This window comes from Neopsephotus bourkii, unplaced genomic scaffold (genome assembly GCF_033783945.1).
Source record: "Neopsephotus bourkii isolate Nb327-2 ecotype Australia unplaced genomic scaffold, CSIRO-AGI_Nbou_v1 NB_52, whole genome shotgun sequence".
Taxonomy (NCBI): domain Eukaryota; kingdom Metazoa; phylum Chordata; class Aves; order Psittaciformes; family Psittacidae; genus Neopsephotus; species Neopsephotus bourkii.
In genome coordinates, this window is record NW_026900569.1 from 1,037,731 (window position 1) to 1,056,038 (window position 18,308).

General features: G+C 49.6%; 1 protein-coding gene across 8 annotated transcripts in view; it reads right to left on the reverse strand.

Moving 5' to 3' along the window:
• The window catches only part of AFF4 (ALF transcription elongation factor 4), a 49,331-nt gene extending 32,403 nt beyond the window's left edge, over window positions 1–16,928 (reverse strand). For 2 of the 8 annotated variants that reach the window (XM_061347865.1, XM_061347901.1), the window contains exons 1-2: window positions 16,553–16,751; window positions 15,959–16,029 (exon numbers count right to left, since the gene is read on the reverse strand). In XM_061347865.1, the coding sequence (XP_061203849.1) occupies window positions 15,959–16,008 (50 nt within the window). In that variant the 5' untranslated portion in view covers window positions 16,009–16,029; window positions 16,553–16,751. Of the gene's footprint in view, window positions 1–15,601; window positions 15,620–15,958; window positions 16,030–16,121; window positions 16,146–16,552; window positions 16,752–16,772 lie in introns of those variants that run through there. The other 6 variants (XM_061347846.1, XM_061347839.1, XM_061347856.1 and 3 more) reach the window with 6 other exon arrangements.
• Between the last annotated feature and the right edge of the window lie 1,380 nt (window positions 16,929–18,308).

Below are 18,308 nucleotides of genomic sequence, written 5' to 3' on the forward strand. Positions count from 1 at the left end.
GCCAGGTCAATGTAAAATTAGTCATCAGAGCTCTACCGGTTAATCACTTTTTGCCACTCCTCCCCACTCTTTTGTAAGAGAGTAAATGATAAATACCTTTAAGGGCAGTCATTTTGACTGTATGGGGATTGGGCTTAGCTATTTCCTATAAATCTGTTAGGGTTTTTATCAGTTTAAATGTGTTCAAGTTAGGCTTGTTTGTATGTCATCTTCTAAACCCCTGCCCAGAGATCACTACTTTAAATCACTTTTAAATTACTACTTTAAGTGCCTACAAAATGTACTAAGTAACTAAAATCACACTAGCATTAAAGGCGTAAATGAATGAAGTTAGTGGGGCTTCCTTTACTCCATGCTCCAGACAAGCCTCCCGTCAAATCTGTATCTTCCACATCCATGAAAGCCAACAGAGGACAAATGTGCCTGGGTTCAGAAGCAAGCAGCAGAGCACTCTGCAAAGCACTCGACTGAGCTGCTGAACCAACACTGCTGGTGATTACGTTCCGCGTAAAGGAGATTGCAAAGCCAAGTTTTCAGACCCCTGGTAACAAACCTTTGACATCCGCTGTCCGACACTGACTGCGGGGTCACTGGTGCTATTTGCCAGTCCTCAGGTTTTATGACCAAATCAGAGCAGACCCCAGCCTCACATCACACCGGCAAGAAAAGGAAGCTCCCATGTGGCTGCCCCATCCCTGGCAGTGCTCAAGGCCAGGTTGGACACAGGGGCTTGGAGCAAGCTGCTCCAGTGGAAGGGGTCCCTGCCCGTGGCAGGGGTTGGAGCTGGAGGAGCTTTAAGGTCCCTTCAATACAAACCAGGCTGGGGTTCTATGACTCTCACCCGGTTTCGATGATGACTGATGGGAAGCTCTGCCCTGTTGCTGCTCCCAGCACCGCTGCAGACCCAGCCGGCGCTGCATGCAGGCAGCACTGCTGCTCCCTCTCCCACATCCACACCCACTCCCGGATTTAAAGCTTTTCCCACAAGATAAACCAGCCGGGAGCAGCTCGGTGCAGGCGAGCTCCTGCCGCCCCTACCCCACCCTCTTGGCTGGGGAACAGCATCTCTGCTCCTCAAGCCCTGCACACCAGGCCTGAGAGTGGAAGATGAATTTGTCACCTTGTACTGGCTCCTATCAAGAGGATCCTGTTATCATTTCCCCTTCCCTCTTCCCAGGAAGCCCGAGTGAAAGTGTGACCGCCTTTGAGGAGCAGAGCCAGGCTAAGGGAGACAGGATGAACGCCCCTGCAGCAAGGGCCAAAGTCACCTGAATTTCCACAGCTGGGGAACACCAAGTTCAAAAACTAGCAGAAATCAGGAAAGAAGCCCAAAGCCCAGTGCAGCGTTTCCCCTTTTACAGCCTGATTCTGTACTTGTGTGGGGTTTGAGTCATGATTTGTGCAGAGCTGGCCCCGCTGCGCCCTGCACAGCCCTGGTACTACGTGACTTCACTACACAACTGACCCTGCTCAAGCCTCGTGCCTCTTCTCCAGCTCAATACAAAAGAGTTGAAAGAAAGCAGGAAATTCATCAGGAAGCTCACAGAAACTTCCAACACTAAATTCACTTGTGCATACTCCTTAACCACTGTTAACTGTGGCTCTAGATGTGCTGAGCACATGAACGAGTCGAGCGTCATTCGAGTCATCCATACCAGAAATGCAACTTTCCTTTCTCGTTCCAACATCTCCCTAAATCCCATTTGGTATTTCTGTTCATCCCTAAGCCAAAAAGGGCATGGCTTTGGCTACCGTTCACTAAAGCAATCAGCATCGTGTGTTATGAAATGGCAGTGCTGCCGCTGCCCTGCCTGCTGCTGCCTTCCCCTGCTCCCTCGGCCCCGGGGCACATCCCAAGTACGGGTCTGTTGGACCACGCTTCCAGTTAAAACACTGAACCAACCAATACTCCCACACTGCCAAAGCTTTACTGGCAACACAAAGGGGAACGTGGCCAGCCCCTGGGTACAGGCGCAGGACTCACAGCTCCTTCTCCTGCCTCTTGAACCACATCTTCCTTGCACAGGTTCGCTAGCATCTCCCCCCATCTTCCCAGACACCGTAAAGCAAAACCATCACAGGTGAAGGTCTGCCCAAGGAACCCTCCACTTGCAACCCATCAAAAAGGGACCTAAACCCACCACTTTGCAAACAGCCATTAGTGGGTCCTTCAAAGCGTGCTTGCAACACCTTCACTTCCTTCAAGCCATCCTCCTTTAACTCGAGGGATTTTTCCTATCTGAATCGGTTTCATAAACAAGAGAAACCAAACAGATCATTTACCCAGGGCTGGTTCACTGGCTGTGATGAAACACAAATGCTGTTTGACAGCATTTGGCCATGAATGATAAAGCCTTCAGAGAGAACACACCAGTATCTAGAGCTCCATACAGGGCACACCCCGCTGCAAGGGGCACAGGCAACACACACCATTTATTTACTTATTTATGAGGAGAGAATAAAACAGCTGGAAACCCTCTTGCACCAAGGAATGGTGCTTTCAGAAGGCATTTCAATATACCAGAAACTGCTCAATGCTGCATCCAGCCCCTTCCCACAGATACCTGTGACCTGTTCATAGAATTTTTCTTACTTTGACTATGAACATCATGGAGCACCCAAACACAGAATCATGACCACAGAATCCCAGACTGGTTTGGGTTAAAGGGACCTTAAAGCTCCTCCAGCTCCAACCCCTGCCATGGGCAGGGACCCCTTCCACTGGAGCAGCTTGCTCCAAGCCCCTGTGTCCAACCTGGCCTTGAGCACTGCCAGGGATGGGGCAGCCACAGCTTCTCTGGGCACCCTGTGCCAGCGCCTCAGCACCCTCACAGGGAAGAGCTTCTACCTTATAGCTAAGAAGCATGGCTTGCCTCTCCCAAACTGTGCATCAACTATGGCATCACTACCAATCCTGACACTAAAAATCACATACACAAACCTAGAATGCTCCTCTGCCAGCTTCTATTGCAAATGCACTCACATAGGAGCAGTTAAAAAAAGAGAAATTCAAAGATAACTGCCCCCTCAACAACAAAATTAACAAAAGCCACCAGCACACAACCCAGGACCACGCTGTGGTGTCACCAAGAGCTAGTTAATACTCCCCACATAACAGTGAATGTGTAGTGGAAACTTCTTACTTTCTGTTATGGGAGACAAAATGCAGAGAGAAATAAAACATTTCCTCCTGAAGTGATACAGCTTTGCACAAAGGAGTACAAACAGGATGCTGCTGAAGGACAGCCCCAGCGCTGCAGGAACAGAAGCACTGCGATCATTAGTTTTCATGGATCTTTAGAACACTGAAATAAGGAACAAAACCGAGAACAAGAGTTTACAGAGAATTCAAATAATACTCATATGTGTCAAGAAACAGGAAAAAACAGCTCTCCAAGAGGATGAGCTCTTCTGTTTCATTTCTCCCCCTCGTACCTTTTGACACAGAGGCTGCAGTTCGCTCTCAGCTCTGGTTAATACCACAGAGGTTTGCTGTGCCAAGGGAGGGGTGTTTAGTTTGGGGTGGCTCCAGCTGCAAACGGCATCTGCTCCACCAAGGAAAAGGTTGGGAATACCAGTGCTGCTCTTAAATTATACCCCAGCTTCATTCAACTCACTGCTGGGCGCACTCATGCAGCAGGATTATGTACGTGAACATAAAGCAGCTTGAGCCATAATCTCGTTTCGATATTTGGATGAGGATGAACCCGTGCAGAGCTCCATCTCCAGGAGAGAGCTATCCCTCTTTCCAAGGTTTCATGAGGAGGTCTGAGCTACTGGGAATAACAACACAAACAAGATTGTATTGGGAATACGACACAAACACAAGCCTGTGAGTCACATTAATATAAACGTTTCTCATTTCTGGAACATAAACATCAATGTTCCTATCCCACCCTTCCTGCCAGGGAATCCTTCTGCACGCTCCCAAGGTCCTGCAGGAGCTGGATGTGAGCACCTTTGTACAGACTGCGAGCGTGGGAGAGCTTTAAACCAAATAAACCAAAAGCAGTGAGTTGGCCTAGGTCAGGTTAACGTGTGCTGAGCTCTCCCAGGGAGGGCAGAGCTCCCAGCTCGCTGCAGGCACTTCTCCTTCCTACCCAGCTCCCAACCACCGCAGAAATCCCCAGGATAGCACAGCGTGCCTGGGCTTGCCTTGCTGCTGCTGCTCGGAGATGAGCACAAATCCTTCCCCACCGTTAGCTGGGAAAGAACCCCCAGAACTGTCTATGAGAGCACGCTGGTAATTCCAGCACCTCCATCGAGTGGTGATGCCACTGATTACATCCTGCCCTTCAGTTTAACTGCCACACTCCCCCCCTTCATCCCACAGAACTGTAGCAGGTTATCACGTACCAGCCAGCATCTATGTGAGAAGGCACTGCACCATGATGATGGATAAAAGAACTATGGCCATCACCGGTAACTCAACACTGACTGCTGAAAAAGGACTTGGGGAGCCTTTAGAACTCTGTGAGTATAATGTTTCATTACACAGGTTCAGATGAGAAATGGGTGTATTATTCACCATACAGGAGATTCGGCACACAGAAGCAAGGGCTGCATTGTGGCCAAGGTAAATGTTAACACCCAGCAACTGGATTTTGGAAGGCAAATTAAGGAGGCAGTGTCTAACTTCAGCAGTTGCAATCCAGCTCATTTAAAACCATGTCTGAAGTCCATTTCTAAAACATACTATTGAAATAGCTTAACCTGTTTACATCCAGGAGGAATTTGCTTTGATGTCATTTACTAAAGAGATCTTAAAAGGCCCCAAACTACTCGTTCTTCAAAATGTCATAACTCTGTGCAAAAGTATTACATGGTAATGAAGCACCTGGTCCCCTCTGCCCCCGATAACCTCACACTGAAATGTTCCCAGCTCTTTTTCTTCGTAGAGCAGAGCTGTGAACATCAGCTTCAGTCCCTCCTTTTTGTCCAGTCTCTCCAGCAACAGTAGTGCAATGGGGAACTCAGGGAAGCCTCAACTCCCTGCTCTTTCCTCCTCTCGGTGGACACAAGGTTCATTCCTCCATCAGTTGCCACTGATGCAACTGCAGAGGCAGGTGGCACAGATCCCCCAGAGCAATGACCTGACAGTGGCACTACAGATGCTCAAAGGACAAAAGCATCTCTAAGACTGAAAGCTGTGACACAGCAAAGCCACAGTCTTCTAAAAGCACCATCTTCTGCACCGATCACAACACCAAGTCAGGATCATGAGTCAGGTAAGACAGAGAAGCCTCCATGTACTCTTGTTACCGATAACCAAGCCCACAGAGGGAAGCAAAGCTCATCTCTGCTGTTAGGAGAAGCAGATTTCAGCATTGCCTTCCCAGTTTTTACATTTCTATTTGCTTCATCACCAAAACTGCTGTCAGGATATGAGGCTGTCTTAAAACCAAGGCCATGATACTCCTTTTGACATCATCTGAAGCTCAAGTCCTGACATCCTACATCTCAGAAGACAAGACCAAAAGCCCTACAGAGCCCTGCCCTCCATTGGGGACACAATTGCGTTTCTCGCTCAAATCTCAGCCCAATTCAATATCACACTCAAGATTCTCCTCATCCTTTCCATTCTCCATCACTGGTAGATTCTATAGCTTCCACAGTGCAACGATGGACCATCAAACACAAAACCTTTACCACTTCATGTCCACACAGGCTAACGAAAGCAGGTTCCAATACTGTTTCCCAACCATATTCTGCAGTTTAATTGGGCAGAAAGTTAATAAAGGAATTCCTGTGCCTACTTGTTCTTCTGTTTAAACTTTGAAGCCAAGACAATTGGTGTTTAAGTTTTATTAAGCAATAGTTATTCAGACATCCAACATTAATCGAGCTATTATAGTTCTGACTTCCTCACGTTAATTTACTTTCATGAAAGACACCATGACATTTGAGTGCTATGAACTCTGTGGCATTAGGACCAAGAAAGGATTCACTTCACAGAAGTTCTCGGGTAAATATGCTCTTCGTAAGACTGGAAACAGCAGACTGCTCTAATGAGGTGCCATATAAACTCCAAGTGAAAAGGCAAAAGGGAAAAATCCCATTCATTTCAAGGTTCACCTCCTTCTTCTATCTTAACAGAACTACATTAAAAGCAAGGAGAGAAAGGTTATCAAGTGCATTACCCAGGCTTAACTGCCGTTTCCTGCCTTACTGAACCATCACCTGCCTGCACTGCCCCACCAGACATTTACCTTGGACATCCCACCATAGCTGCAGGCATTCTGCTGCATAATGTACTCAAATGAACATAAGGGGCTGAGATACATTCTGCCACTGCATAAACCACTTGGGTCTTTTGCAAGTGCTTGCAGCAGGAAGGTCTCTTCCACATGACAGTGCCGTGTAAGCACCGATAGCATCTCTGCCTCTTCCCCTTGCTCTTTCAAGCACAGCTTGTTTGTTAAACACAGCTTTTATTTGATGCATCTGCACCACGCGGCCATCGGTAATGAAGTATTTTGGGGCTCTGAAACATCCTGTGCCCAGCTCTACTTGGCACTTAAAGCAAAGGCAGGTTTTAAAACTGGACTCTCTATTTCAGCTGTGGTTCCAAGTCCCTGGTCCAAAGCAGCTCCTGCCCCGCGCCACTCTCCTGGTTGTGCTGACACAGCATTTCCTGGAGCCGGTTCAGCTGAATGGGGAGAATCTGTGCAGGTTCAAAATAGGTATTCTGGGGGCAGGGTTATTTTAAGTACAGCTGAGCTTGAATGCCCCCTGGTCCCCAAACCAGTCATAGCATCAGAGCGCAGGAATAAGTGACCTGCTTAAAGCAAAATCACACTAAAATATCCAAATAAATGCACAGAAAACATCCAAAATCCACAAAAGTCTCACAAAATTACAGCCTGTGTGTTTTGCATTGTTGTATCACAGGCAGGCTTTGTCTGCAATAAGCAATGTGGTTACAACTGATGAAACAAGGAGGAGGATGCTGAAGCGCAGGTCGGCAGAGTTAAGGAACTACATCTGATGATTTAACCCTGTTCAGAAGCAGACGAAAACACCTGATCCACAATTCTGGGTACCAGAAAAGAGAGAATAAGGATTTTAACTCCAGTTCCCAGTTTTCAACCCTTCCTGTATACAGGAATTTTACCAAATGCATCGCTATTGATCTGAAAAGACACGAGAGCTCCAAGACCTGGAGAACTTCCTGATAACATAAGACTCCCTTTTTAAATGCAAGTACAGTGAAGATAGGAGACACCTATGAGTTAAACTTTGGGAAAACCCACAGGGCAGAGGAGGATTTAAAATGTGCAGACAAAGCAAAACGAATTTGGAAGCGAGAGGAAGGGACCAGAACTATCTAGAGAGGCAGGCTGAAATGCAGCAGGAAAGCCACAGCTTTGATGTGCACTGCTTCCAAACAAACACTAGTTAAAACAGCTGGAAAGTTTGAACCTTTCATCCTACCTATCAAATGCCACTTGCATTTTATAATCCCTGGAAGCAGATTGAGGAAAGCATTGTAACTCCAGCAACCACCGAGTATCAAGACATTTAGTGAAATATCAATGACTTCAGGAAAACAGGTGATAATAACTGAACTATATAAACCCTTTCATTAAAAAGTTACCTTTCTTTCCCTAAAGACATTAAGCTCTTTCTTGTTTCCCCCCAAAGTTCTTACAGCTTTTCCTCTTTTCTGGGTATGGCCTTACAACTAAAGCCATGCTCTTCACAGGTCTACCAGGCTGAAGCACAAGACGACCAAGCCACCAGAGACAGCCCAGACAGAACACGCCTCACACTGCTCCCTGTCCCCAGGGATCCCGTATCCCAGGCAGGGAAGCTGGGAATTAAATGGTGCCTACCCAGACCAAAACCTTAGCTTCTGCATTTAATAACCAGGAACGGTGATGTGCAAGCTGGTTTTGAACTGCTGGTCCTCACACATTTTTAGCTATAAGCTAAAAGACTTGAGAGACATGAACCTACAAAACATGGAATCGTAGCAACGTATGTACTTTAAAGGCAGTGAGACTCAATGAATCGTGCCACCAGAGAAAGACGTTGAGCTTTGTGCTGGATGAACTTAACGAAAACCACAAGCAAGCTTGCAAAAGCCTCGTCAAAATTCAGTTGTATTTCAAAACACTCAATGGTTCCTAGGGAGGCTGTCAGCGTGTCAGGTCGTTGCAAAGTTGAACCCGATAATGTCTCTGTTAACAGATAAAGCTGCTTTCAGCTGCTACAGAACATGAAATGCTTCTCGTTGCTGAAGCTTCCAGGGATATGGTGGACAAACTAGCTTCAGTGAAAGGGTTCTGTTGCCTTAGGCACCTGGCACGGATGGCAGCTCCATGCTGTTGGTTGAATTAACTGAATTCTGCCAAGTACAAGCAGGGATTAATTTTTTTAGCATATAATTCACTATTTACTTACACATAATAATGTAAAAAAGTATATTAAGTTGTATAATGGATTAAAATAAATTGCATGAATACAGAGTATGTTCCTGCTAGCAAGAAATCCCATTATACCAACCGGTGAGATCCCGGTTCTGCACTCCTCTGAAATACAAACCACACCAGGTTTTGGCCAACTTCAGTTTTAAATCACGGCTGAATGGATTTTAACATCCCTGGAATAAACACATGTGGGCATGTGCCATGAAGAGAGAGCAGGAGGAGCCAACATACGAGTCCCTGTCATCACCAGTGCTTCCCTCAGCATCAGCAGAGCAAATGGGAACTGCATTTAGCAATAAAAACCCCAAATGTACTAAAACAAACAAAAAATCAGCTCGGCACAGATGCAGCAGGAGGATTTTGCTTCATGTGGCCATAAAAGAACACAGCTTTTTCCTTAAACAAAGAGAAAAATCAGAGAAACTCATGACGGGGGAAAACCAGAGCACTTGTTAAAGCACTTGCCTGGTAAAACACAGCTAACATCACCACTGGCCAAGGATGTGTCAGCACTGACTTCTTACCTGAATGTTTCCCCTTATTAAACATAATTGGTGCAGATATCTCAGAGGAAGTCATCACTGCTCCAGGAGAACCTTTCCACCCTTTATCTACAGCAGAGTTTTCCCCGTGTCAGATCAATGTTTTAACACGATGCTCTTTATCCTATCAGCATCATGAGGACAAAATTACATACAGTGGTTCCCAAACTTCACCAGTCGATTTAGAGCACTGTATAAAGCAGGTCCGGTGGCCACAGCCAGCCTGGCTTGCAGGTGCTACACACCAGAGCCACTGACACAAACCACATGAGAACTGGAAGGTTTTAATGGTAAATCCCAAACAGAAACTGCCAGCTCCCACCCACCCAAATATACAGAAAGCTCCTCAAAACACACAAAGTCATCAGTAAGCTCTTTGCCATACAGGACCACCCAGCACATCAAAAAGAGACATGCGAGGGGAAGAACGTGAGTCCATTTCATCTCTTTTTGGCCAATCTTTATGCTTTAAGGGCCTTGAAATCACACAAACAAAATAACACCAGGACAACTTTATCCAATCAAGTGTTTTTTCAATCACAGCTCCTCCCATCAGGTTACTGCTCTTACATATGCCCAAACACAGCACAACTTGCTAAGTTACATTTAGAACATGATGCTCCATTAAGTCCTTTAACCCATTTCTCCACGTTCTGTTTTTCTGAAGTTCAATTCTCAGATCTGGACTTTGCCCAAGCCAGTTTTTAATTACCCTTCACTAAGGAAATGCCTGTGCTAATGGCAATGGAAATTTACACTGGCAGATTGAGGATTTCTTTTCTCTCCAGAAACTCTGGTTACTGCTCTGCCCACAGAATACAGCACGTCACTCCCAAACTACAGCACATCACACCCAAACTACAGCTCATCACAAACTACAGTGCATCACCCTCAAGATACAGCACATCACAAACTACAGCTCATCACCCCCAAACTACATGCCCATTTTGATGTGGCTTTTTTGGTTTGCTTTTACCCTCTCTTATAGGGGAAAAAAAAAACATAGACTCCTTCAGGTTGGAAAAGACCTTTATGATCATTGAATCCAACCTTTACCCCAGCACTGCCGAGGCCACCACTAACCCATGGCACTGAGGGCCTCGTCTACACATCGTTTAAATAACCCCATGGACAGTGACTGCAGCCCTGCCCTGGGCAGCCTGTGCCAATGCCTGAGCACCCTCTGGGGCAGGAATTGTTCCTCAGCTCCATCTAAACCTGCCCTGGTGCAGATTGAGGCCGTTTCCTCTTGCCCCATCCCTTGTTCCTTGGGAGCAGAGCCCAGCCCCTCCTGGCTCCATCCTCCTGTCAGGCAGTTGGAGGCAGCCATCAGGTCCCCCCCTGAGCCTTCCCTTCTCCATACTGAACCCCCTAGCTCCCTCAGCCGTTTCCCATCACACTTGTCTCCAGGCCCTGCACCAGCTCCGCTGCCCTTCTCTGGTCCCGCTCCAGCCCCTCAGTGTCTCTCTTGTAGTGAACACAGGATTTGATGTGCAGCCTCACCAGTGTCCAGTGCAGGGGACGGTCACTGTCTTGGCCCTGCTGCCACACTGGTGCCCATACAAGCCAGGATGCTCTTGGACTTCCTGGCCACGCTGCCGGCTCATCCACCGAGCAGGTCACCTTGTACAGAAGGAGATCAGGTTAGTCAAGCAGGACCTGCCTTGCACAAGCCCGTGCTGACTGGGCCTGATCGCCTGGTTGTCCTGTACGTGCTGCACACAGCACTGGGGATGATCTGCTCCATGAGCTTCCCATCACCGAGGTCAGGCGGACAGATCCTCCTTCGGGATCCTCCTCCTCACCCTTCCTGTAGACAGGAGCATTTGCTGTCCTCCAGGCAACCAGGACCTCCCCTGTGAGCCAGGACTGGTGATGAGGATGGAAGAAGGCTCAGTGAGAGCCTCCATCAGCTTCCTCAGCACCCCAGAGTGGATCCCATCCGGCCCCAGACACCTGTGTGTGTCTAAGTGGTGCAGCAGGTCACTGACCATTCCCCCCTGGATTACTGACCTTGCTACCGACCTTCTTCCAAAGGTCACAAACTCTCCTTTGGTCCCTGAATCCCAGCCAAAGCTCTGTTTGCCAGGCCAGCCTCCCAGCACACGGGCACAGCCTGCTCCTGCACCTGGAAAAATTCCTTCTGCAGATTTCCTTCCCACTGCCATTAGCTCCCCTGCAGCCAAACCATAGGACGATAACCACAGACTCCTACCTCCTCATCCTACTCACGTTCACGACTTGTGCACATCAAAGCCTGATAAAAACCATTTAAGCACTTCCACCACTGAAACCTCTTTAATGTCTTTTGGAAACGAAATGAAATGCAGAAACCGAAGAATACAGGTGAAGTCACAGAGGTGTGCAAGCCAGCTCAGCCACTGAGCCTTCACAGTAATGCCAGCACAGATGGTGACATACATGGGAGTAAATGGTTAGTATTTTGAAGCTTAGTTTATACCCAAACATTGCAGAGAACCGATATAAGTATGAAATATTAACTGAAAAGCAGACACTCGCAGCAGGGTCACAGTGAGGGAAGCACAGTCCGGGTCCCTGCTGTACACAGCCCTAAGGCACAACAGGGGAAGAGCACTGAACACAAGTGCCTGTGGGGTCAGTCCCACAACTTGTGTGCAGGTTCCGCGATGCTGGAGGCCCAGTTACACTAACATTGCCTTTTATGGCTGCAGGGTGGTTGCACATTTATCTGGGAGTCCATGGCTATCCATGGGGAGGTGCCTGCAGCCTCGCTATCTCCGCACCGTGCGCAGCCAGAACAGCAACAAAGCATCTGCTCTGTTCTCATATTTATTTGGTTTCTGTGTCTGAAGCACGTCCCCATTTCTCACCTTGCTGCCTGATGACAGACTTGAGGCAAAGATTCACATGGACCTGCTGCACTTGAGTGAGAAAGGAGGAGAGAGACCCTTCGGTGGTGTGAAACGTCAGCAGGAACCAAAACTGTTGAGGGAATTATCTAATACGGAGCAATTTACCTTGGAGAAACCTTAGAATGCGAGCTAAGGACAGGTTTAAACAATTCCTCCTCTCTGAAGTGCTTTCCAGCGAACCGCTGCTCAGAAACACCACGTTCCCAATGTTCGCTTCTAAAACTTAAACATTCTGTTAGGGCTTTTGTAAAGCTGGGAAGTGTTTGTAAATAAATCCATGTGTGATTCCACCACAGTGAGATAGCAAGGACCCAGCTTGGCTTCCTGGAGATAACAAAGTTACAGCAAACCAGCCCTTGCTGCCTTCGCTTCACCACCACACGCAGTGGGAGTTATGGGGTTTGCAGAGCACTAAGCTCAGGGATCCGCACTGGTTTGACACATTCTCCACCGCTCTTCCCAACCCCAGCAGTCACCCCTGAGCGCTCAGAAGGGTACACATGTTCCCGGGGTTTGCTTCTGCCCCTCCATGAACAAGCCACTAAAACCTGAGGGAAGTTTTGAGTCCAGTCCAAAAGACAAACAGCTTGAAGCTGCTCTTGGGAAGTGCCAATAGCAGGGGATGCACCAACCCCTGCAGGCAAATAACCACAGGGCTCACACTGAGAACCTCACCATTGTTCTGGCCTGTTGTCTCTCTGTCTAGTCCTCTGGCCCCAGTGGAGTACTGGGAATGAATAGCCAGAAAGGCCGGTGAGGCTGCAGGGGACTACACCTTATCCACAAGGAGAGAATGGGATGATGGAACAGTCTCTCCTGGAAACACGACCATGACAGGATTACACTAAAAGTACACTCTCTATTTGTGTCATTCCAAAAGATGGCAAACAACACGGTCCAAGTAAATAATCAGTAAATGCTATGACACAAACGCTAAGGTGAGCTGTAAAAGGGGGCAATGAGAGGTGCAGGGAAGTATTGCTGGGACCAGACAGCTCAGCTGAGAAGTGCAGGAAAGCTTTTGCTAATGAGCTGTTAACAGAAGAAAATTAGTTCAGGACTTGAGGGCAGAACTTCTCTTGTTCAGTGTCTGCACAGGACAGAGCACAAGGAGACACTTTTCTCCCTGTTGGTACCTGGTGCTGCTGCCAGTTAATAAACCAGGTTTTACATTCACCTGCAAGAACTAAGGACTCAAGGAAGGACAAGAGGCACAACAACTTGAACCTAATGCACCTGGGGAGAAAATACAGCTCACTCCATTAGGGAAAAGCGAGGTTTGAAACACAAAGCTGGAGAAAGAAACCTGGGAAGTAGTCAGGATGTGGGAGATGGGGAGATGGCAGGCACCAGATCAGACACAAGCGCATGAAGCAACATCACAGCTCCAAGGAAATGGGATTCTGGACAGCACGTCCGAAGCTGGCACAGCCCCAGAGGAGGAGGCGAGCGCTGTGCTGCAGCGCTGTGCTGGGCACCTCTGCAGGACTCAGGGACAGCTTCAGTCTTTCATTTCAGAGAGCTCGGGAATAAACCTGCGTTCCCAGAGGAGAAAACACGCAGTAAGGGAGCAGAGCTACCTTAAACACTCAGGCTGACTAAACTGAAGAGAGCAGCTTTATGACAGGAAGGAGCACGAGCCTGTGCAGTTATACTTCCTAAGCAGGGACAGAGACCCTATAATTTCACAAGCTGGAGAGCATCTCATTAGTCATTAGTAGCTGCAGAGGAGAATAATGGCCAGGTAAGTTCTTCCATCCTTAATTTTGCAATTCTATGAACCTGATTTCTTACTTTAACACATTTTAGTGAGCTGTTACATACACCCAACCCTGTTCTGCAACCGTTACATCTAAATGTAACCTAAGTTTCCTGACTCATCTCCAAACAGACGGTCTTCATCCTCCAGCCTCTCCATCTTCCCCGGTTTGAGGTGTTCATTCCTCACTGCTTAGCAAAGATGACACCAACATTGCTTCTTTCTTGATACAAACTCCAAGACAGACATTAACATCGCATGACAAAGGGAGGTGGGCTTAAAGTTCAGTTATTTCTTAGCCTCTGTTGAAGGTAACTGTGAGATTCTAGTAACCTGGCAGAAAGGAAACATGCCTGTAGAACAAACCACACACGAGTAACAATCTGAAACGATGTGGCCACGAACAGCTCCTGCAGCAGAAAAGAAACCTCAGTCACTAAAGTCTCCAGACTGTTCTTACATCCTCACCCAGGTAGACCCCAATCAGGAGTAACCTTCCAGCTCTACACACAGCTTGCTGCTGATCTGGAGCTAAGGGTAAGGGCAGCAATGGTTACAAAACTCACAGAACAAGAGGATGAGGAGGAAGGAAAGTGGCAGAAGTGGTTATGAGCAGTTAGAGCAACTTTCAGAAGCACTGAAAATACAAGGGGGGGACACAGACAGACCATCACTTGTTCAAAGAGTCTCCTGTCTGCTTCAGAAGACACTGTGAACCATGCTGTCGGTCAGTAACGCACAAGTCATGTCTGCCTTTAGTCATATCCGACATCCAGGAGCAACCACGGTGGAAAATAAAGTGCAGCAGCACATCCTTGCCAGCAGCCGTGAGCTAGAAAAGGAAGAAGGAACTAGTGCCAACTTATTATCTACCAACTGTGAAGTCAGGACAGATTTCTGCTGCAACTATTTATCTACAAAACCCGAGCTACACAAAGTGGATGGCTTCTGCAGATAACAACACGTGGCATCTTCCCATTAGACAGTTGGGTCATAAGCACACAAAAGCATCTGTATCTTCCAGCTCACTAAAAAGACAACCTAAGCATCCAAGTAATATACCACTGAGGTTTTATCATGCTTTATCAAGTTCAGATCATTGTAACTGGGAAGTAAAACACACAAATACCAGCTCCTTTTTTTTCTGGCTGCTCTGTGCCTTCCTGCACAAAACCTACCCCAGGGGCTCAGTCTATGCTTGAGACACAGGAGAGAAGTCAGCAAACAGAGATGTTGAAAGGAAATAGCAGGGACCTGAACCTGCTTTTGAGATTAGAGTTGAAATGTACGGTTTTCTTTCATCACTGTCAAAAGGGGAGAGCTTGCTTGTGCCCAAAGTTGTAAATCCATTGCACAGCAGTTAGGAAGTCTTTACAATTAACAGTGATACATTAGTAAAGCCAAGATACTAATAATGCCAAAGGGTAACATTTTCTTTCTTTTCAACAAGAGCTGCACGATTACCATTACAAACCATTGCGTAACTCCAGTATAACACCCCTATACAGCACCTATAGAGCTGCATGCATCCCGCTGTGGGGAGGCAGAGGACACAACAGTAGCACTACGGGTTTAATAATGTTTCCCTCATTGGAGGTGATAACAAAATGTCAAAGCCAGGGTACAACCAGTGCTCTGAATGTCGCAATCCTGCCCCCGGGGCCCAGAGCTCCGCGTTCCAGCCGCTTCACAGAAATTCCCACAGGTTTCAAAGAAGCACCAGGAACCAGAAGCTCACCCCCGGGAAGCTCAGTAGCGGGAAGGGGGTTGGCAATAAGGTGACAAACAACAGCAAAGACTTGGGCAGAACAAGTTGATTTCAGACTATGGATGCTGAGGAAGAGCCTGTTCAGCTCACACAGAGGCAAAAGACTGACAGCAATGGGAACACAGGAATGGTTAAAACCCTCTGTCTTCATGAGTAAATAATCAGACAAGACCATAATAAGCCTTGTGAAACAGAGGGACCCAGACCTGCACAGCAGCACTCTCTTTTCAGGCTGTATTTGAGATACAAGCATTCAGTTTCCCCTCGAAACAAAGTTAACCACTTTCTCATTTCAAGAGGCGAATGAAAGACACAGCAAGAGAAAGCACCAGCACCTGCATCACCCCTCTCGACACTCTCCTGCTTTGTTCTGTTCATTGGAAAACTGGAAACCCCAAAGCACACGTCAGCCCCGGCTCCAGAAACGTTACGTGACGGCTCCTCTGACTACAGCACCACACGGTCCTCACCAGGGCCGGTGCTTTACGTAACTGCATCTCGTCACTCACAAGGAGGATGCGATGACGGTGTGTCAGGAACCCCGGGAGTCTCCCTTCACCTACCCAGAGCCATTTCCTATGGCCACCGCAGCACCCATCCTGCCCCGCTCCATCTCCCCAGAGTAGCTCAGGGCCTAAAACGCAGGGAGCAAAGGGGAAGGAACAAAGCCCTGACGTCAATTACTGGAAAAGGACCGAACCCAAAGGCCGGGAGAAGGGAACGCACCGGCTCCACGAACCGCCCCGCACGTCCCTTTCCCCGGGGCCGCCCGGGTTTTGCTCCCCAGCGGGAGGGACGCGGCGGGACCGGCACAGCCCCCCCGCCCGTGCCCGCCGGGTCTGTAACTCCTCCGGCGTCTCACTCGCGGCGTGCGGGGAAGCCGCGCTGTGAAGCGGGGGGGATGCGCCGCGGAACGGGCGCTCCCGCCCGCCCGGAGCCGCAGCCCGGCGGGGCGGGGTGGGGGGGAAGGGGGGGCGGTGCTTTGGGAGCCGGGCTGCGGCCGGGAGAGCTCCGAGCCCGGGGGTGGGGGGGAAGCGCGGGGTCCGACGGCGGCCGCTCCGCTCCGGGATCCCGCCCTCCATCCCCCCTGCCGGCGGGGTGCCGGTCGCGGCGGGCGGGCCTGTCCCCGCGCGTCCCCACCCCCGGCCGCGTCTCACCTCCGTTCGCCGCTCCGCTAGGCCCGGACCATTTCCTGGCTGCCGCCACCGGCCCGCCGGGCGGGGAGAAAGGGGTTGGGGGGGGTGAAGGGGGGCGTATGGAAGCGCAGAGGCCCGAGGGAACGGGGTTGCCGCCGCCGAGTCACCGACAGCCCGGGGAGCACAGGGGCAGGCCCGGCCCCGGCGGGGAATGAGGCTCGGGGGAGGGGGAGCGGCTCACAGGCGGGAGGCGACGGCGGCTCCCCAGGGGTCCCGCCGCTCCATCGCGGGACGGGGCCGGGCTGGCGGCGCGGCGAGGTCGGCCTGGGCAGCCCTGCGCCCCTCGCCGGGTCCGGCCTCCGTCCCTGCGCCCGTGGGGCCGGGCCGCGGCTCCTCCCGCAGCCGGGCACTCGCGATACCCGGCAGCCCCCGCGCCACCGCAGCCCCGCCGCCGCTCACGTGACCTACCGACGGGGCGGGGGGAGGGAACGGTTGGGGTGGGGGGGATACACTCATTGAACACGTGACCCGCGCGGTGAGGGGGCGGGGCGTGCCGAAGCCACGCCTCCCTCGGCGTGCGTCACTTGGCGGCAGCGGAGGGCGGGGCGGGAGCTGTGTGAGGGGAGCAGGGCCCGGCGGCAGAAGCGGGTCCGCTGTGCTCCGGGAGAACATCGCCCCTTGTTGTTACCCGGCAGCCTCGCTGCGGCTGCAGGGAGCGTCCGACACCCGAGCCCATGGGGAGGAACCGATGGGTACCTGAATGCGAGCGGACCCTGTTCGCCGGGGATCCCGCAGTACACCTGCAGCGGTACCGAGCTTCAGGGACGGGCTTTAAAGTCATCTCTAGGAGAGGCTCCTTTAAAAATAAACATACGGCTGTGCTCTATAAACATTTCGATTAGATTAAAATCCAAACAAAACCTACTTCTTCCACATAACCTGGTTTTGAAAGGTACGGGAACATTGGGGTCATGCTTTCAAAAGAGTTTATGACTTGTTGGAAATAGTTCATCATTTGTTTGGAATACATAAGTCAACTGCAACAGAATGGTGGGAAACAACCCGAACGGCACTTTTCCTTCGGCATAACAGGCTCCAGAACCAAAATACAGCCTCTGATGTTATGGCTGCAGAGACCCTTCATGCAAAAAGCTCTGTAAAATGACACAGTACCAGTTGAAACCCAGAGCCCGTCTGGCACGGCTCGTAACTGGTTTACTGGCGGTGAAAGCAAGCTTGTCGTGATGCTGAAATACAACCACCACTGCAACAAAGAGGGATCGGATTGGGGGGAACCCGGCCTACTTGGGAACCAAACACAGCTCTGGCTCCCCTGCTTCACAGGGGCAGCGAGGGCAGAGGCAGCTCCTCTGAGGGAGTAACGTTACTGCGAGGAGCAGAGCAGAAAGCAACGACGCATCCTTCCTATCGACTTCAGCGGTGTCGATAAGGCTGTGCTCTGGCAGCGACGTTTCTGGCACACCGCGTCTCAGCAGTCAAGTGTACTCTGCTATTATTTAACCTGCTCTACTGGAAGGTGTCCCTTGCCCATGGCAGGTTTGGAACCAGATGGCCTTGAAGGTCCCCTCCATCCCAAACGCGTCTGTGAATGTGTGGTTGTGGTTTGTATCACAGAAACACACATCTCAGTTAATGAAGATCTGCCTCTGACAACTGATGTCTCAGGGTCTGGTTAAAGGCAGAGCTCAGGCAAACACAATTTCATACAGCAAATTAAACCCCTGGGGTTAAAATACGTAGAATCATTTCTTCATAA